At 39.5% G+C, this 21,441-nt stretch overlaps 2 protein-coding genes across 2 annotated transcripts in view; both read right to left on the reverse strand.

The window, feature by feature from the left end:
• SLC35D3 (solute carrier family 35 member D3) overlaps positions 1 to 927 on the reverse strand; it is a 4,601-nt gene extending 3,674 nt beyond the window's left edge. Inside the window, exons 1-2 of the mRNA XM_021710397.1 lie at positions 611 to 927; positions 122 to 521 (exon numbers count right to left, since the gene is read on the reverse strand). Of these exons, the coding sequence (XP_021566072.1) occupies positions 122 to 521; positions 611 to 927 (717 nt within the window). The remainder of the gene's footprint in view (positions 1 to 121; positions 522 to 610) is intronic.
• A 5,756-nt stretch (positions 928 to 6,683) lies between these two features.
• Positions 6,684 to 21,441, reverse strand: part of PEX7 (peroxisomal biogenesis factor 7) — a 71,917-nt gene continuing 57,159 nt past the window's right edge. The window contains exon 10 of the mRNA XM_008053915.2: positions 6,684 to 7,809. Within this exon, the coding sequence (XP_008052106.1) occupies positions 7,741 to 7,809 (69 nt within the window). The 3' untranslated portion in view covers positions 6,684 to 7,740. The remainder of the gene's footprint in view (positions 7,810 to 21,441) is intronic.

The following is a 21,441-nucleotide window of genomic DNA, read 5'->3' on the forward strand; positions in this document are numbered from 1 at the left end:
TGGGCGCGCCCGGAATGGGAGAGTAGGGGGGAGGGAAGAGGAACCCGCGGCCCTTCATGCCGCGGGGCGACTCCGGGTAGCGTTCTCCAGATCCCAGGGAACCGATCCCAGTCTGCGGGACTTTCGCGGGCTGCTTTGGGGAGCAGGACCACCGGCGGGGCGTGGTACCACCTCCGCAGGCCAGGATACGCAGACCCCGCAGGACTTGTGAGCTATGTGCTTCCGATGTGGCTAAGAGAAAAAGGAAATTTTTCTTCCCCCTCCTCCCCCCGTCCCGGGGCGCAGGATTTCGGGTACTCTGGTCTGAATTCAGTTCCCTGGAAAGTAACGCCCGGACCCGTGGCTCAACCAGACACGAGACAGGGTTTCGCCCAGCCCAGGTCGCCGCTAAGCGCCGCCGTTTAGTTGTCGCGCTCCTTGGAATGTGTGGTCTTGGCCAGGGGCTGGGAGCAAAGGGAGAGAACCGAGATCGAGGCTCCACAACCCTTTGGTTCACGGCCAGCGGTTCCCTCCTCTTAGACCTGGAGACGGCAGCCTCCGAACCTTTAAGCGCTGCTCCACGTTGCCTTAATCCGCAGAATCCATTTCTCGCGATTCTTCTATTTCCTGCCTCTTCCGCGTCTGTGCTGAACGCGACCCTTCAGCCCAGGTGTTGAAGTTGGGATGATTATTATCGCAGCAAGAAAACACAAAAGTACGGCAGAGATCGGCAGCATCACGACAACCTTCGCTTGGGCTGTTGGGCGGCTGTTGGTGCCGTGGGAGCTCGCTTGGGTGAAGGAGAGAGCTCGGTCCGGCCCGGCCAGTCCACTGGCTCAGGTGCCCAGCGCCTAGGAGGGCCACCTCTCTGCTTCCGATGGGTGGACTCTCAAGACGTTTGTGAGTGGCCTGCTGTGCCAACTTTCCAAGAATAACACTAGAAAGCATGACACCGAAACACGTGCTTCCGGTTCCCTGGGGAGAGCTTGGTTTTTGTTGCTAAAAGTTGTGGTTACACACAATTGGCTGTTTAAGGGACTGTTTTTCAAGAGTTGATGTCATTTCTTTAGGAAATAATGAAGTCTGAAGCAGCAGTTCAAGTTACGTGTGTGGCATACGTGTATATTCAAATTATAATCAGATTAAAAATTGAAAATGAACTTTTTAAAGACATCAGCAAATAACAGATCTCTGCTTCTAGGGACCATTCTAATGACAGAATGGCTGCTCTGAGCCATCCTAAGTGAGTATTATAAAGAAGCGACTGCACAGGCCTACTTTTGGAATGATTCATTTCTGCCGGCAATTATAATTGCTTCCATTTGTGATACTAACATTAGGTAAAAGATTTGGGGCTGATTCAGCTATCTTACCCTTCTCATTTAGGCAAGACAATTTAGCTTAATATTTGAAACGTACAGTGACATAAAGCAAAGTGCATTTTCTCCACTTTATTGCATATAATTCTTTTCTATTATGGCTTTTAAAAAAAGCTTAACCCCATCTCCCATAAAACCAGTGAGCAGATGAGCTCCTAAAGAAAACTGGGCCCGGGGGGGGGGGGGAATACTATGGTTAGAAAGGCTGATTGAACAAGAATGTGGATTGAAACTCAAATAGCTTTTGACCTACTGGTATCAAGGTACCAAGGTCTAGACTCAAGCTCATTCTCGGAGCTACTCAATAAATTATAATGGCAAATTAAATAAATCTTTCAGTTCATTCATTCAACAAACATATAGTGCAAGTATATTGCGCTAGGTAGTCTGTTAGCCACAGAGGACTAAAGAGGAGCACTGTCTTATAGCCCTTAGAGATTCACAGGTGAGGGTGACAATTAGGTTAATGCTAAAACAGTGGGTTCTTATGGCAGGGACAAGGAGGAGCGCCCAGGAGAACAAGTGAATCAGCCTGAGAAGGCTTCCTGGAGAAGAAAATATGGTCTTTTTGAAACTTTTACTTTTTTTTTAATTATAAAAGCAATACATGCTCACTTTAGTAGACAGAAAGAAAACAAATGTTGTAGGTAGGTCAACACACTATCTTCAGTGTTCACCATCCCAGCCCTACTGCAGAGCTTACTACTATTTGATGTGGAAGCTTTCAGTCTCTTTTATATTTATATGTATACACATATAAACTCCCCCTTTAAAAAATAATGAAGCTAAAATATCATATCCATTTGTGTATGATTTACTGCTTTATTATTAGTAGTTTTTTTTTCTAGAGACAGAGTCTTGCTCTATTGCCCAGGCTGGAGTGCTGTGGCATGATCATATCCTAGCTCACTGAAGCCTTGACTGCTTGGTCTCAAGGGATCCTCCTGCCTCCACCTCCTGAGTAGCTGGGATTACAGGTGCAGGCCACCATGCCTGGCTAATTTTTTTTAAATGGAGATGGAGCCGGACGCGGTGACTCAAGCACTTTGGGAGGCCAAGGTGAGAGGATTGCCTGAGCCCACGGGTTCAAGAACAGCCTGGGCAACTTGGTGAGACCTCATCTCTACAATAAATCAAAAACTAGTCAGGCGTGGTAGCGCATGCCTGTAGTTCCGGCTATTTGGAAGACTGAGGTGGAAGGATCACCGGAACCCAGCAGGTCGACGCTGGGGTGACCATGTGCGTGTCACTGCACTCCAGCCTGCGCGACAGAGAGAGTTTCCAACTCAAAAAAATAAAAATAAAGATGGGGTCTTGCTATGTTTGCCCGGCCTGGTCTCAAACTTCTGGACTTAAGCAATCTGCCTTGATCTCCCAAAGCGCTGGGATTACAGGCATGAGCCACCTCACCTGGTCATAATTTGCTACTTTAAAAAGCATATTGTGGTCATTAGCCTCAAGATAGTCCCCAGTGATCTGCTTCCTGTATTCCCAGCCTTGTGTTAACTCCTCCCACATTTTACCAGCGTTGGTCTATGTGGCCACCTGAACACAGCAGAAATGATAGTATGTCCCCTCCACACTTGTTATAAAAGATTGAGACTTCTATCTTAGATGTTCTTTTTCTCTCGTATAGTTAGTCTAGGGGAAGCTAAATCCCACTTTGTAGAAACATACAGACAGCCTTTGGAGAGTACCACACAGTGAGTAACTGAGGCCTGTTAACAACCAAGTGAGTGGCTTCGGAAGCTGATCTGCAGCCATGTGACAGTTTAACTCTGATGTCATGAGAAAACCTGAGCCAGAACAACTCAGCTAAGCTCTTCCTATAGAGACTTGCATGATAATAAATGTGTGTTGTTTTCAACTGCTAGGTTTGGGGTGACTTGTTGCATGAAAATAGATAGCTAATATGCATATCAATAGTAATATATTTTTTTTCATTTCAGGACACCTTATTCTTTTAAATGACTGCTTTATAGTATAATCTTTCTCCTATAGACAGGCATTTCGGTTTTACCAAACCATTACATAATGAATATCCTTTGGACATTTACATACTTCTACAAGTATTATGAGAAGTGAGAAGGTAGGGAATCCTAGAAGTAAAATTGCTGGGGGTCAAAGGATAATTTAAAATCTTAACTAATTGCTAAATTGCCTTTCAAAAAAGTGTGTGACCATGCTCTCACTTAAACCATTACTGGATATTACCAATATTTAAGTGTTTGCCAAACTGATAAGCAAAAAGGAATCTCATTTTAATTTGCATTTCTTTGTCATCAACGGGTCTGACTGAACCTTTTTGAAATATATTAAACATTTGCCTTTCTGCTTCTGGGAATTGTTTATTGGTATCCTTCATCCACATTTATGTCGGTTGTCTTAGTGATTTTTAAGAGCTCTTTGAAATTTCTGGACATTTACTATTTTCATGTGTGTTGCCAGTATATCCTGCCATCACGTTCTCTTTTAGCTTTGCTAATGATGTGTCTTGCTACTTTGGTTTTTGTATGTTGTCAACCTTTTTCTTCATTTCACATGACTTTTAAATGATGGGTAGGAATTTGCCAAGAGCAGAGCAGTTCAGGTGCACAGACTAGCTGGAGCGAAGGTGGAGCTGAAAACCTGCATTATTTCCTTGGGGAATTTGGGAGCACTGTGTGTTGCTGAGGCGCCATGTGCGTGGAAAGGGGAGCTGCAGAGACAGAGGCTAGCCCCAGAGGGCCCCCTTAGCTGCCTCAGTCTTTCCCATGGGCGATCCTATAAGCAGAGAAAGGTTTTATACTGAAATTAATGTAATCAGATTGCGCTTGAGATCGGTCTCCGGCAGCTGTGCTGAGGGAGATGGCTCTGAAGCCACAGAACTAGAAAGAGACACACCATTTAGGAAGCTGCAGTTACCCAGAGAAAAGCGAAGGATGAGTTGAACTGGGGCAGTGGTGGGTGAATTGGGCGGAAGAGACAGAATGAAGCAACATTTAGGGATAAAAGGGACCTAATTCAGTGTGAGTGGAGTGGAGAGGTAGGATAAGGGAAGGAAAGATGGTGTTTGGTCTTTAGCTTGATCTAAGCGGATCTTTCAGCCTGACTCCTTATTGCCAACAAATAAAAAAGCATGTGCAGGAGAAGCCAGTTTAGTGAGTGAGTTTGGCTGGAAAAAAATGAGTGTAGACTTGTGGGAACCCAGGTGGGGAGGGCAGGAGGTACAGATCTGGGGATATTCCGCATATACATGAAAAAATATATGTAAGAAAAAAAATATATGGAAAGACACTTAAATGGATTAGCACATCCAGGAGAGGCCTGTTAAGTAAGAGGGTAGTGAGAGTTCATTTCTGGAAGAGCCAAATTATCGCTAGATATACAGCTAAGGAGTACCAAAGGCAGAAGGGACAGCTGGCTCTCAGCCTGGATCTCTCCGGGTTTGAGGGACCTTGGCAGGGGCAGCCCAGACTCATACAGCTTCTTAGCTCTTTAGACGCAGAAATTCAATCCTGTCAATTCACTCAGGGATAATCAGGATCTAGTCACCAGAGATGCATGTCTTGGGTTGATGCACACGTTCGTGGTATTTTTGGCTTGCCAGGCCATTGCAAATGTTGCGTGCTGGTGGCCTGGTCACAGTGCATCGCATTAGCCAATGCTCGGGTTGACTGAGGTGGGTCATCATGACTTAAAGTGCTTAAAAGGTCATCAAAGCTTGATGGTCTTCCTGAATGAGAAGAATCACTCAGGTCAAAGTGGCCCTCTTTGAAATGACAAAACCACTTTCTTGCTGTGCTTTCCCCGAAGGCATCTCCCTTTACACAGCTGCCTCCCTGCCTTTACTCCTCAAACTCCAACAGAAGAATATGAAGGACGTGTTCATTTTTTTCGACTTGACATTCCAACTTCTGTAGCCCGCAAATAGCAGTTTCTTCCAATCGGCAAAACTGCAAGGTGTATCCACCAGCACAACACTGTCACTCCAGGTGACAAACGATAAACTCCCAACATCACCGTGTTTTCGTGCCAAAAACAAAAGCAATGAACTTATGCATCAACCTACTATTACGCAGTTGGTGTTCTAAACATCTCTAAGATCCCTAGAATGGAGGGGAAAAATAAATAAGGAAGATGCTAGTTTTTACATCACAAATTCTTGTTTCAAAAGATGCATGATATTTTGTTAATAAAACCTCCTATATTCTAAAAGGGAAGTAAATCATTTCATTTCAAATATGATCCAGGTTGGGTATTTTAAAAGGTCTATTACAAATCCTGCTGATACAGAGAACACCCACTGTGGACCTGCTTTTATTTATTTTATTTTATTTTGAGTTGAGTCTCACTCTGTCGCCCAGACTGGAGTGCAGTGGCCGCCCCTGGCCACCACAGCCTCGACCTGCTGGGCTCCGGCGATCCTTCCGCCTCAGCCTTCCAAGTAGCTGGAACTACAGGCGTGCACTGCCACACCCAGATAATTTTTTGATTTATTGTAGAGGTTAGGTCTCGCCAAGTTACCCAGGCGGGTCTCAAATCCGCGGGTTCAGGCAATTCACTCACCTCAGCCTCCCAAGCGCAGGATTATAGGCTGAGCCACCGAGCCCAGCAACCTGCTTTTATTGACCCACACCTTGCTGTGATGCCTCTTTAGCTCATACAGAGGGAAGCAACAAGAAAAGCTCTATGAAGTGCATCACTGTGGCAACTCCAAGGATGTGGATGAGTATCTCGTTCATTACAATATACTTAAGCAGTGTCCTCTTTATCAGCAATTAGTATTGCTGGTCTTGGAACCAAAAAGAAGCTGGGTGCAGTGGCATGCTCCTAAAGATCCAGCTACTCAGTAGTCTGAGGTGAGAGGATTATTTGAGCCCAGAAGTTAGAGACCAGCCTGAGCAACATAGTGAGACCCCCATTACAAAAACAAAAATGAAAAAAAAAAAGATAAAGAAAGAAAACAAACACAAAGACAACAAGAACCAAAAAGAACTGTACATTTTTTGAGATTATTCATTCATTTAACAAATAATTACTGAGCACCCTTGTATACCAGGCATGGTGCTAAGGCCAAACCTGGTGCTAGGACAGAGGTCCATGTCCTTTAGGTCATGAGCATTGAGTTATGTGACTGACCAGATTTCCCATTTATGAGGTTGGAAACCTCAGTAGTAAATCTTTGGCCCAACTGGTAGCAACTTGACAGGACTCTGAAGTATGTATTTTCAAGCCCCACTCTTGACTCCAGCTTCTATCTTTCATTCTACCTTTTAATTTATATTGTTTTGTTTCTATATCTTAAGCTGTCTTCATTTTATTTGCAAGAAACAAAGAAATATGTAAATAAGACAATCTACATATATCAGTTTATTTTAGTTCTATTACAAGTATATTTTGTTCTTTAAAAATTCTTAAACACTTAAGAATCTACTTATAACTTCTGCCATTTATGACATTTTAATACCATATAAAAATATAAATGTTATGCAAAGTAATTTGTTTTGCTAATTTTACCCTTTTAACCTATTTTTTTCTCTCAGTTCATCTGTACCTAGAGATTTTTCAAAGAAACTCGGAGAGGTAGTAAGGAGGGTTTATAGTATTACCTGAGTTTAGTTTTAGGACAAAAGCCGGAAGCCTTAGTAGGACATAATACTTTTTGTTCAATGGACAATATTTTAAAATTTGGTATTAGACAAGGGGGAAGAGAAAAATACAAAGTCATAGGCACACTATCTAAAAGTTTTTGAATTCTTAACTCACAGCATTCTATGCTTTTAAAGCATGGCACCAGTCCTTGAGAGAATCTCATTCAGTCTATGTGTCAGGTATATAGCAGATGCTCATAAATAACTACTGAATAAGTTAAATCTACATCAGAGCCCGGTTACTGAACCACAGGTATATTTACATTATTATATAGAGTATTGTTTTCATGCATAAAATTTATTAGAAAAAGCAATCTTGTTGGGGATGTCATGAAATGATAAATGATCAAGAGAAGCAGCTTGTTTTGATTTTTATCAATAGCAGTGATTATATTATACATAAAAATGACATAAATTAAAAATGAAATATATCACTATCTCTAAGTATAATCTACTGAGCTCCCATATTTTAATCCATTTTATAATACAGAGACTACATTTTATTAGATATTATAAGATATACCATAATATTAATGATTTATTAGGATTTTTAAGAAATATGGCTTATGTACCAGGCTTAAAGAGTGAGCCAAAGTCTTTATCAGCTGCCTCAAAACTTATTCCAGGGTAAATTTGAAAAATCTGAAATCCGGATAGCATAGAAAGCATAATGTCCACGTTTTCAATATTTATTTGCTGTTCAGTAGTTCTTCAGCCAGCAACTTCTGTCTTTAATCAGAGTAGTTATCTCAGGCGGGAATACTCAGACAAGCAGGATCATATATCTTTATCGTTTCATCCCAAGAACAGTCAGCCACCTACAAAACAAAAATGAAGTAAGAAGAAACAAAGTAGATGTGTGAAAATTCAAAATGGGCAGCAAAAGCCTAAGTCATTTAGAGTGTAGTAGATAATTAATTAGGAAACATTTTGAAATAGGAAAAACAAAAGGTCTATCTTCTCTTCTTAAGATCCACTTCAGGGACTGTTTCCAATGGGCTGAGGTTGCCTGCAAGGATGTCCCCACTCTCTCCCCACCTGACAGCTACATATTTCTACTTCCTGAGGAAAATGCTGAAAAGATGCATTCCTGGACTGTGAATGTAGACAGCTCAGTATTGTGGGGACAGAGAGAGGAAGATAAAGCACAGTTGTTGCCTCCAAAAAATGGATCATTCAAGACCAAGTGTGGAAGGTGCTTTAAAACAGATTCAGGAGGGACTATGATTCCAACTAGGGTAGTGTCAGACATGAGACAAAGCCATTCAAGTCTAGAAAACCATATGAAAACACGAAGGGGCCAAGGTGTGGTAGCTCATGCCGGTAAATCCAGCACTTTGGGAGGCAGAGGTGGAACGACTGCTTGAGCCCAGGAGTTCGAGATCAGCCTGGGCAACATAGCAAGACCCTGTCTCTACAAAAGATACAAAAATTGGTGTGGAGTGATGGTGCACACCTATAGTCCCAGCTACTCAGGAGGCCTGAGGCTGAGCCCTGGAGGTTGAGGTGAGCTGTGATCCATTGACTATTCCACTGCACTCCAGTCAGGGTGACAGAGCGAGACCCCAACTCAAAAAAGAAAAAGAAAACATGAAAAAGAGAAAGCCTATAGTGTTCAGGAATTGTGCATTAAAAACTTAATGGTGGTTGAGCTTGATGTCTCAGCCTGTTATCCTAGCACTTTGGGAGGCTGAGGTGAGTGGATTGCCTGAGCCTGCGGGTTCGAGACCAGCTGGGCAACTTGGCAAGACCTTGTCTCTACAATAAATAAAAAATTAGCCAGGCGTGGTAGTGCGTGCCTGCAGTTTCAGCTACTGGGAAGGCTGAGGTGTCAGAATCACCAGAGCCTAGCAGGTCAACTCTGGGGTGGCTGTGAGTGTGCCACTGTACTCCAGCCTGGGCAACAGAGACTCCAACTCAAAAAACAAACACCCCCCCCCCCCCCCCCCGCAAAAAAAAAACTTAATGGTGTAGCAGCAATGTCTCCGGGTATAAAATTAATATACAAAAATAAATTGTATTTCTATATAGTAGTTTTTTAATAGAAATGGACAAAGTGATTTTAAGCATTTATGTGGAAATGCAGAGGAGTTAAAATAGCTAAAAGAATCTTGAAAAAGAACAGCAAAGCTGCACTACTTGCACCACCTGACTTCAAGACAGGATGAAGCAGCAACAATCAAGAAATCCAGTATTAGCAGAAGGATATGCAAGTAGATCAAAGGAAGAGTTCAGGAATAGGCCCCACCCTTTGACAAATGGTTTTCAACAAAGGCACCAAGATAATTCAATAGGGAAAGGAAGATCTTTTCAATAAATGATGCTAGAAGAACTGAATATCCATATGGAAAAAAATGAATCCTGACCCCAACTTCACACCATAAAAATTACTTTCAGATGGACCACAGACCTAAATATAAAAGCAAACAATGTAACATTTTTAGAGGAAAACATAAGATAATATATTCTCTTTATGGAGGACGTGAAAATTTCTTAGGTATAGAAAGCAATGACCACAACAATTTGTTGTTGTACTCAATCAAAAATAAAATTTTTGGTCATCAAGAGACACCGTTAAGAAAATGAACAGGCAAGCCACAGAGTGGAATAAAATATTCACAAGACATACACTGGATAAGTAAGTTGTATCCAGAATATATAAAGAACTACTACAAATCAATAATAAAAGGCAACCCAATGAAAAAGGATGGGTAAAAGACTTTAATGGACAATTCACAAAAAATATGTATGAATGACCAATAAACACACACAAAAAGTACAAGTGGGTAATATGGTCTTTTTAACAATGTTGATTCTTTCAATCCATGGGATGTTTTTCCATTTTGTGTTCTCTACAATTTCTTTCATCAGTGTTTTGTAGGTCTCCTTGTAGACCTCCTTGGTTAAATATATTCCTAGGTATTTTAGCTTGTTGGCTGCTATTGTAAGTGTAACTGAAGTGGCTTACAGATTAACCTACAGGGTCAAATAAAGATTTAAAAAAAACAACAAAAAATCTGTTCTAAAGCGAACCAATGGAGCAAAAGTTTTCAGGCATCAAAGCGGGTACACCACACACTTGCATAATAATAGGCTCTATGCTTTACGATAGCTAAGGAGAAAACAAAAGCACACTGAGTAATTCAGTTTCTGTTTTCTAACATCAGCATATGATGTAAACAATTCTGTGTAACTAAACCTGAATAGAATTTTTTTAAGTCAGGGACTATATCTTGATTAAATATGTGAATCTATTCCTTATGTTTTATATACAGTAAATCCCTGATAGATGCTGGTTGAATAAATGAATAAAGCAATCCATGTAGGAGGCAGGGTTATCTACAGGATTTTGTTGACTAGACAGAGGCTCGCAGTTGATAAAGGGCATATAATCAGGTGTGAGATCAGAGATTTGGGTAAAAGCAACAAGTTTTATGGGATTTAGGGAATATAAGAGATTTTTAATAGTCAGGAACATTATTTCTTTAATTTTTTTTTTTTATTTTTTGAGTTGGAGTCTCGCTCTGTCGCCCAGACTGGAGTGCAGTGGCACGCTCCTGGTCACCGCAGCCTCGACCTGCTGGGCTGTGGCGATCCTTCCGCCTCAGCCTTCCAAGTACCCGGAACTACAGGCGCACGCTACCACGCCCAGCTAATTTTTTGATTTATTGTTGAGATGAGGTCTCGCCAAGTTGCCCAGGCAGATCGTGAACCTGCAGGTACAGGCATTCCACTCACCTCAGCCTCCCAAAGTGCTGGGATTACAGGCTGAGCCACTGAGCCCGGCCAGCAGGAACATTATTTAGAGAAGTTTCACAAGGAGCTTTCTTTTATGTCCTAGGAATTGTTAGTCAAATATTCCTTGGCATTACAAAGCTATCTAACACATAATTAATATATACATATATTCATCTATTTATTCAACCAGGATTTATTACAAACCTCCTCTGTGTTAGAAGTATGCAGAGGTAAACAGTAAATATGATGGTCCTGGTCTCTGTTCCTACAGATCTTGAGTCCAGTGGAGAGATGGATAAGTTAAAAGACATACTGCAGAGTAATATGTACAATAACAGAGGAATTATGGAGTCCCATAAAAGCAGGCAAGGGGCCACTATTAACCAAGTTAGAGAAAAGTGAGTGCTTTTAGGAAGAAGTACTTTCTAAGCTGAGGCTTAAAGGAAGAGTCTGCCAGAATGCATTTGTGGTAGTGTTGGGAGGGGTTGGGAGGATGAGGCACAACAGAGAAATGTTCGAGACAGTGGGATAAAGAAAGAGCCCAGGCTCGGTGGCTCAGCCTATAATCCCAGCACTTTGGGAGGCAGAGGCGAGTAGATTGCTGGAGCCCGTGGGTTTGAGACTCACCCGGGCAACTTGGCGAAACCTCGTCTCTACAATAAATCAAAAAATTAGCTGGGTGTGGCAGCACACATCTGTCGTTTCAGCTGCTTGGAAGGCTGAGGCAAAAGGATCGCCGGAGCCCAGCAGGTTGACTCTGGGGTGGCCGTGAGCATGCCACTGCACTCCAGCCTGGGCGACAGAGTGAGACTCCAACTCAAAACAACAACAACAACAAAAAGAATAAAGAACCAAAGTTTTAGTTTTAAGGCAACTAAACTGCACTATAACTCCTCTGATGAAACTCTTAATCTTTTAAGAGGAGGCTTTTTTCTGAACACTGTTAGGGTTTCTTGAAGGCTAGCTGCCAAGGCATATCTTGTGTGACCCTCTTTCCCTGCATGATGAGCGTGCATGTGGATACTGAAGGGCAGGAGCCTCCGGGTTCTCCTGTTTCTGCCCAAGGACATGCAAGTGGAAAGTTATTCCTTAACTGCAAGCCCCCACTGTGGTACATTTCATCCCTACCCCCTTCAGCATTTCCTTTAACCGGAGACCAAAATGTGCAAATCATTTCATCAAAACTCATAATTATAATTAGCAACATTATAGAAAAAATGATTAATCAAAATGTTATATTTCTTTACTTAGTATAAAATCTAAAGAGAGAATCAATCTTCATTATTATTTTTAAAAGCTGCTATCTTCTAGGGTAGTAAGAAATGACTAAACGAATACAAGTCCTGTTTTTAATTATTTCATTTTAACTTTAATAAGCAAAACAGACATTTCTGTCTTGAAATAATAAGCACATTAATCAGAAATATGAATTGCTTGTTATTGGACTAATATGTCAATTTCTATAGAACATATAATAAAGCTTTCTTGAAAAACGGAAGAGAAGTTTATTATTTATCAATATAAGCCACTAATTTCTCAATACCGCTATAGCATATACATCAAGACATCACCAGAGACGGAATGCTAGAGAGCAACTGTATTAAACCAACATTCCAGCATTTCCTATGTGCAAAATACTGGACTAGATGCTACACAGCCCCAAGAATAGCAAAGAAGCATGTATTCTATAAGGAGTGAATAATACAAGTTTATCAAACAAGATATATGACAGAACATCTTCAATAACAATGGTCCTATAAATGCAGATTTTAGAGAAGGAAACATTATAATGAAAGAATTATATTTTAAATACATGTGAAGTTCAGAAAATGAATTTATATTCCTTAATTTTATCAACTCCCTCTACTTTATTAAAATGTTTACACATGCCACTGATAAGGTCACTTATCTCAAATGACTTACAATGGCTGTTAATAATAACCAAGAATTCCAACTGACCCATTAAGAGATTTACTTTATTGACAAGTTTTCCATTTCCTATTTATCATTATACTCTTTTCCCTCAATTTCGTGGACAATTGCTTTTGCCCTTGGGAAACTTGTTCAATCTACTGTAATTATCTGTATGACATATGGCCTCTTTAGCAAAAATGAACAAGAAAAACAGGCAGAAAGTTGTAAACAGAATGAAGAAAATCTCTAACAGTCAATTCTACATTTTGAAAAAGCAGCTTAGCCATTATGTTGCAGTATTTTAAATTTTGGGCTAAAGAAAGAAACATGTTTTACTTAACCAGTTTACAATAGAAAGTCACAACAGGAAAGAATATGGTTTATTATGCTTTTTTTGGTTTTTTTGAGTTGGAGTCTCACTCTGTCACCCAGACTGGAGTGCAGTGGCACGCTCCCGGCCACCGCAGCCTCGACCTGCTGGGCTCTGGCGATCCTTCTGCCTCAGCCTTCCAGGTAGCTGGAATTACAGGTGTACGCTACCATGCCCGGCTAATTTTTTATTTATTGTAGAGATGAGGTCTTGCCAAGTTGCCCAGGCGGGTCTCGAACCCGCGAGCTCAGGCAATCCACTCACCTCAGCCTCCCAAAGTGCTGGGATTATAGGCTGAGCCACCAAGCCCGGCTTGGTTTATTAAGTTAATCATTATGGAGTTTAGGTAATAGTAAGGAACTACACTAAAAAAAATTCCTTTTCATTCATTCAATATCTATTTAGTACATATGTATCAGGTTAACTTATACTAATCTACTTTTATTGGCACTCAAAATATTTAGTTGAAATCCAAAATATTTTACTGAAGCAAATAAAAAAAAAAGAAAAGAAGGAGAAAAGGAAGAGAATGTAATCCTGGAATTTGAAAGGTAGAAATACTTTATGTTGACAGAGCTGAAGAAGAGCAAGGGAAATATAATTGGTTTGCAATAGAGGACAGAACATGAGAACTCAATTTAAACCTCAATAGGACAGCGAGAACTAAAATTTTAAAAGAATATAGATTATACTGAATGTTGAAAGCAAGATTAAAAGTTTAGACTCTACCCTGAAGGAAATGGGCTTCCTCTTAAAGATTTCTGAGCAAAGATGACATGATAAAAACGACAAATTAACTATGCTGATGTACAAATTAAAACTGATGTGGAACCAGTACAGCAGGAAGTTAATAATGATCAAAGTGGTTTAGAAGAATCACAGGAGTGATTGACCATGAATTCCAAAAAGAAAAAGACCTATTAGAAAGGAGGCAAATATGGCAATTTCTGAACTGGATGACAGAGGCCTAAAAAAATAGCAGTAGTAAGAAGGAAAGTGTATTTTGTTGCAGGAACATGATATGTCTGTCCATTTATTCCAGCCTCTTTTTAAAGGTCCTTTAGCAAAGCTGCACACTTTTCTGCATCTAGAGTCCTGCACATTTTTATTTCTACACACTATACACACACACACACACACACACAAAGCTGTTGTAGCCATGTAAAAGTAATTTTTCCAACTGTATGTTCTAACTGATGATTACTATTATCTATAAGGTTTTTAATTTTTATATTTATTTTAATTGACCTTATTGAACTCTCACTATTTTTAAATGGTTTAGAGTTGATATACTTGGATTATTCAATTTGACAATCACATGAAGTAAAAATGGCAGTACAATTTTCTACCTTTAAAAATATATTCCATTTTGTTTTCTTCTATTACTAATTGGCTGCAATTTTTAGAACCATGTTCACTAACAGTGGTGATGGTGATAATTCTCATCTTGCTTCCATCTTTATTTATTTTTAAAAAATTTATTTATTTATTTTTAGAGACAGTCTTGCTCTGCTGCCCAGCTAGAGTGCAGTGGTGAGATCATAGTTCACCGCAGTCCCAGACTTCTGGGCATAAGCGATCCTCCTGTCTCAGCCTTCCAAGTAGCTTAGGCTATAGGCATGTGCTACCATGCCCAGTTAATTTTTTCATTTTTTGTAGAGATGAGTTCTCACTATGTTATCCATGCTGGTCTCAAACTCCTGAGCTCAAGTGATCCTCCCGCCTCAGCCTCCCAAAATGCTGAGATTAAAGGCATGAGTCACTACATCTGGCTTCCTTCTATCTTTAATGGGATCACTGATATATTTCAGGTCAAGGCCTAACAAAATCAGATTTGCATTATGGAAACTTCTCCTTGGAAGCAGCACAGAGAATCAGTGGGATGATGGAAAGAGCTTAGAAAATCAGTTACAAGATTATTGTTGTAATTCATGGTAAAGGTACAAACAAGTGCTTATCTAAGGCAGTAGAGCTAGAAAACACCTAGTCAGGATTTCAGAGATATTGATGGAAAAAAAATTCATTAACTTAGTGCCCAGTTGAATTATTTTTCTTGTCTCTCTGGGGGTGCAGAGAGACAAGAAAACTAGTATGACTTCCCAGGTCTCAAGTCTGGCCCCACAATGCAATCAATTGGAATTGGGAAGTTAGGAATACTACTCAGCTCTCACAGTGTAGTCAACTGGATAAATGGATCAAGCATCGACAGCAGAGGCATCAAAGGACAGCTTCAAGGGGAAGTTCACAAAAAAGGACTAATACTAGAGAATATCTACTTTTGGAAAGATGTAAGAAGAAACTGGCAAAGGATACCAAGACATTTAGCAGAGAGGTAAGGAAGAAGTCACCATTAGCATTAAAACAACAAGAAAGGAAGCTTCTTTAAAATATTAAAATTATATAGCTAAACAAGAAAGCATCTGAGAAAAGGCTAAGTTGGTTTTCAGGAGTTTACTATTGACCTTTTGGGGTTTAACTTCAAGTGAATGAGGAAAGGAAGACAGATACAAAAAGTTAAAAGAGAATGCAGATTTTGAGAAACTGGAAGCAGTAGGTAAATCTACTAATTCTAGAAGTTTAATCATAGAAGAGAAATAAAACTTACTGGTAGTGAGACAGGTCAGTAGGGTCAAGTGATGGTAAACCCCACAGAGCTTTGAAAATAGAAACTAATTAAAGATCTAAAAACAGTAGGTAACTGAGGAAGCAAAGACCTGGATGAGGGAGTCAGTGAGAAAATTAGGAACCCACTGGAAGGAAGGGAAAAAAATAGAGAAAAGATGTTCATTCCTGGGAACTCTTTTTTAACAGTAAAGTAGGATTGAAAAAGGCAGAGCAAAGATACTGTGGAAAATGGGCTGAAACATCTGAAAGACTTTGAAGGTAAGCTTAGTAGGAACAAGAGCCTAGATGAATTTCTTAAAAAAGTAAATGTCAAGTCAGTATGTTTGCTGGGGTTTTTAGAAGCAGTGCTCTGTAGGCTAGAGAAAAGAACCTGAAGAGGAAAGTGGGTGGTTCAGGAATGGGAACCCAGAGGCAGAGGGAGAGGCAGAGGCGGCAGAGGCAGCAGAGTCAACAATAATGGGCCCCCATCACTGCAAGGGCTGTCTATGGAGTGCAGAGGGCAGAGACACAGCCTATAACACCGCCCATCTCGGGAGCACATGAGATCCCACAGAACTGGGCCTGGGAAATGTTTCATGGTTGGGAGAAAACAACAAGTGCTTGTTGTATTATTGTTAGCTAAAAAATTATACAATTATGAAAGCATCAATGAGGAAACAGCAGAGACCAATGCCTGAGGACACTGAATGCTTCTGGCACATGTTCTTTTCAACTCTAAAGCTAGCCAGTGACAGATGCAGAAAATATCACCTGAGATAAAAGATGAACAGAACACAAATACCCTAACTACCAGTGATGCTAGCCCTCTTCTAAAATCCGATTTTCCAAACTCATATTGAGAATCTTGAAACATTTTTTCTACTGTCAACCTTTAAACCTGAAACTGAAGATTGTAGGAATAGAGATTTGAACCAAAATATGAGCTGAATTTTTTTAAAATACCTAGTATTTTTAATAAAAAATCAACAAAGCCAAAGATATTTTTAAAAACATATCTAAAGAACTAATTTAAGCCAGAACTAAATCTTCCACTGAAACAAAACAAAAATATACAAAACTTCTTCTATCCTATTTTAAAGAAAAGTTTTTATAGGAGCTACATGTTTCTAGCATGGATAGATTAGGATATTCATTCATTAAAGATTATGTCTGCCAAGCATTTTGGAAGTCTCAGAAGATAAATTCATAATGTAGTAGAACCCAAACTTTGAAAACTATGCATACGTAAAGAAAGAGATTAGAAGAGTAGTTATCAGAGGTGGTGGTGGGGGGTGTAGTTAAGCATTGAAATCTTTATGGCGGTTATACAGGTGTGGTCACTTCTGGATAACAAATTGAGCTGTACACCTGAAATGTGTGCATTTTATTATACAAATGTTATACTTCATTTAAAAAGGTTTAGCTGTGGTGGCTCATGTCTGTAATCCCAGCACTTTGAGAGGCGAAGGTGGAAGGATCGTTTGAGCACAGGAGTTTAAGAACAGCCTGGGCAACATGGTGAGACTTTGTCTCTATAGAAAAGAAAAAGAAAAAGAAATTAAAAAGGATAGAAAAGAAACATAATAATATAGTATAACAGGATTCTTTCTGTAGTGGTGAGACCATAGGTAATCTTTTTTCGTTCTTCTAAATGCAATTTCCAAATTTTGTCATGACAAAAAAGTTACACTTTATGAAACATACAGAGGTGATATCTTGGAATAAACTGATAATTTTTACTTAAAAAGAGATCAAAGAGAGAAATAACTATGCCCCAAAAGGAATGTATAAAAATATGTAAACCTGTACATACCTTATTAATACTAAACTAAGCATCACTGAGCAGCCAAAGAGCAGAACTGATACTGCAGGGCACTAAGCCAGGAATTCTAAAGATAAATTAACAACACAGAAATTCCAATTATATAAATAGGTATATTATAGGTCTAGAATCACAACCTAAAAACAGAAAAAAGGGTATCCAATTTAGAAATAAGGATGAGAGAGAAAAGAGAAAATGCTAGGATTGTATGAATCATGATCAGAGAGGAAAAAAAATCAAAGAAAAATTTTCTCAAGCGAAAGATAACTTCAGCCTGGTTAACAAGAGAGGGCATAGAGGACTTCTCAGTAATTATCCTGAAAGAATGACCCCAGACACTTATTTGTCAGGTTTCAAGGGTTTAAAGACAAGATCTTACATTCTGTCAAGAAGAAAGGTGGTATAATGTAAGAATTCCTTTGGACCTCACTTTTCAGATCTCTAAGAAGAGGGAAGCTAAAAAGAAAAAGAATTATACATATAAGAAGTTAGATAAATCTCTTTTAAGACAGAGAATATATTAAAACACAGAGCCCAAAGGTAACGTCAGCAAGGTCCTATAGCTGCTAAGATCACTAGAGACAACAGGTTTTGAAAGTAGATGGAAAGATACTAAGAGGTGAGAAAAAGATATTTTCGAAGAGAATAAAATATGAACAAAGGGTAAAATTAAATTAACTTGTAATCAATGAACTTGACTTGTAATCAATGATACTGTGAGAACAAAGGAAAACAGAATATGACAGAAATAACTTAAACCACCAAACTATGCCAACAAAGGTTACAGTGATAGATGTTAAATGACTATAAAGTCTTCACAGGGGCTCCCATCAAGAGGTGGAATCTATTTCCTACTCTGAATCTGGGCTGACTTCAGAACTTGCTTTGCAACAGAAGGGATATTGTGCAACTTCCAAGTCTAGTCCTCAAGATGCCTTGCAGCTTTTGCTCTTATCCTATTGGAAACATATAACTGCTAAGTGAAGAGGCCTGGGATCACCTGGAGACACAGGACCCAGAAGGCAACTAGCACTACCCACCAGAGACATGTGAAAAAGGCCACCTAAGACCACCGGATCACTGGAATGACACGACTGCTCTCAGGCAGAAGAACTGCTGGGCTGAACCCAGTCCAAATTCCTAACTCACAAAACTATAAGTGAATAAAATTGTTTTAAGCCACCAAGCATGGGTAGTTGGTTATGCAATATCAGACAAATGACAAAATAAGTGAGAGAAAATATGGAGATACACCAATAATTTGATTCTTATCTCTCCTAGAAAGGAGTTCAGGCCAGGTGTAGTGGCTCATGCCAGGTGTGGTGGCTCACTTTGGGAGGCTGAGGCAGGAAGATCACTGAAGTCCAGGAGGTGAAGGCTGCGTGAACCACCATAGTGACACTGTACTCCAGCCTGGGCTACAGAGAGAGACCCGCCCCCAAGCTCCCCCAAAAGGAGTTCAACGTTACTTGGTAAAAGTATAAATTAATATTATAAACAATTCAAATGTTTGTGGTAAAAATTTATTAATGTTAGATATGTAAAAAAACCCATAAAATATTAGTTGAGATTATTATCTTAGTTTGAAAAGAAAGCTTAAAGTACAAAACAGAATAATAAAATGGAGACAAACAAGATAAACTGAGATAAATTTACAGGGAGAAAAAATACTGCAAACACATCACTGAAATATTACATAAAATGTACGAGAGCTCAGGATTTGAAGTCGGAAAACTTTTTCAAATCCAAAATTCAGCAGGTCACAAAGTCTTAATCTGGAGAGTACCTCAAGGTCTCCCACAGATCTCTTACTTTAGGTATTTTCGTTGGGGTGTTTAGGCTATTTACATTTAATATAAATGTTGACACAATTGGATTTAAAGGGTTTCTACTTATTAGACCATGTCGTCTGTGAACAGAGATAGCTTTACTTCTTACTTTCCAATCAGTATGCCTTTATTTCTTTTTTCCCCCTAACTGCTGTGGCAAGGATGTCCAGTACTATGCCGAATAGAAGGGGTGAAAGTGGGCATGCTTGTCTTGTTTCTGTCTTAGAAGAAAAGCATTCAGCCTCGTACTGTTAAGTGATATGGGTTTTTCATATATGGCCTTTATTATGTTGAGGTAATTGATTACTTTTTATAATCCAATTTTGTCTCTCCTACTGGCTTATCATCTTTTTTCCCTAAAAATTATTAAAAGTTACCATAGAATTACAAATACATACTGAATTTATCATAATCTATTCTCAAGTAATATCACCTAGCACATAGCAGTAAAAACTTTACAACAGAACGCAGCTGACCCTTGTACAACACAGGCTGGAACTGGGCAGGTCCCCTTGCATGCAGAATTTCTCAATGAAAGTTACACCAAGTGTGCCTGCCTCTCCTACATCTCTTCCCCTTCTGCCACCCCTGAGACATCAAGACTTCTGCCACCCCTGCCTCCTCCTCCTCAGCCTACTCTTACTCGCACAGAAGACCACGAGGATGAAGACCTTTCTGATGATCCACTTCCACTTAATGACTAGTAAATAGATTTTCTCTTTCTTGTGATTTTCTTAATAATATTTCTTTTCTCTAGCCTACTTTATTTCTAGTACATAGTATATAATACACGAAACATATATAATGTGTTAACTGACTGTTTATGTTATTGGTAGGGTTTCTGGTCAAGTGTGCTATTAGTAGATACATTTTAAGGAGTCAAAAGCTATAATGCAGCTTTTCAACTGTACACAGGGGGCTGGCACCCCTAACTTCTGTGTTATTCAAGGGCCAACTTTAACTCCAATTTCTCCTTCACTTCACTTGTTCTATTACTGTCACACATTTCACTTTTGCATATAAACTGTCCCCTAAGGTAGACAAGCCTATGTCTAAGTGCCTATCGGACATCTCCATGCACATGTCTAACAGGAGATAATGCAGACATAACTCTTGATTGTTCCAGTGCCAAATCTCTTCTTCTCCTACCTTGATAAATTAAACCAATACCCACCTTGTCTCCTAGATTCAAATGCTAGAAGTAAGACCTGATTCTCCTGTTTCTTTCATAGCTCATTTCCAATCCATCAGGAAATCCTACTGTTCTATCTTCTAAATGTTATGAAAGTTCCAGCAATTTCATATAGTTCAACCGGACATATTCTGAATCTTTCTATCTCTAGTATTCTACCTTAAGTCACCATTTTCCTTTGCCTGAATTACTTCAAGAGACTCCAAACTGGTCGCCTAGCTTCTATTCTTACCTATAGTCTGTTCTGCCAAAGTTATTAGAATGGGCGTTAAAGATACAAATCAAATTCTATCAGTTTTCTGCTTTTATTTATTTATTTAGTTAGTTAGTTATTTAGTTTTCTGCTTTTAGAACCCCAATGGCTTTATAACACAATTACAGTAAAAATCCAACACAGTATGGTCTTCAAGACCCTATACAATTTGGTTCCTACCCCGTTCCTATCACTCGCCCCCTCATTCTCTAGCCTCCAGCATTAAATAATAAAAAGTCTTCAATATCACATTTATATGGCCTATAGAATGCAGCAAAAATTATAGTGAAGAATAATGAGTGCTATGACTGAATTGTGTCCCCCTGCCAAATTCATATGTTGAAGTCCTAACTCCCAATGTGACTACACTTGGAGAGAAGGCCTACAAGGAGGTAGTTAAAAGTTAAATGAGGTCACAAGGGTGGGACCCAGACCTGATAGGATTAGTGTTCTTATAAGAAGAGACACCAGAGTTCTTTCTCTTTTTGCCACGTGAAGACACAGCAAGAAGGCTGTAATTAGTAAGCCAGGAAGAGTGTCCTCACTAGAAACCAATCCTGTTGGACTTTAGGTTGAGATTTCCAGCTTCCAGAACTGTGAGAAAATAGGTTTCTGTTGTTTACACCACCCAGTCTGTAGTATTTTGTTATGGCACTTAAGCAGACTAAAACAGGGAGAAACATAAAATTTAATCATCTCGACACTCAATTTTTTTTTTTTTTTTTTTT

This window comes from Carlito syrichta, unplaced genomic scaffold, assembly GCF_000164805.1.
Source record: "Carlito syrichta isolate Samal-C Ts95f unplaced genomic scaffold, Tarsius_syrichta-2.0.1 Scaffold288863, whole genome shotgun sequence".
Classification (NCBI taxonomy): domain Eukaryota; kingdom Metazoa; phylum Chordata; class Mammalia; order Primates; family Tarsiidae; genus Carlito; species Carlito syrichta.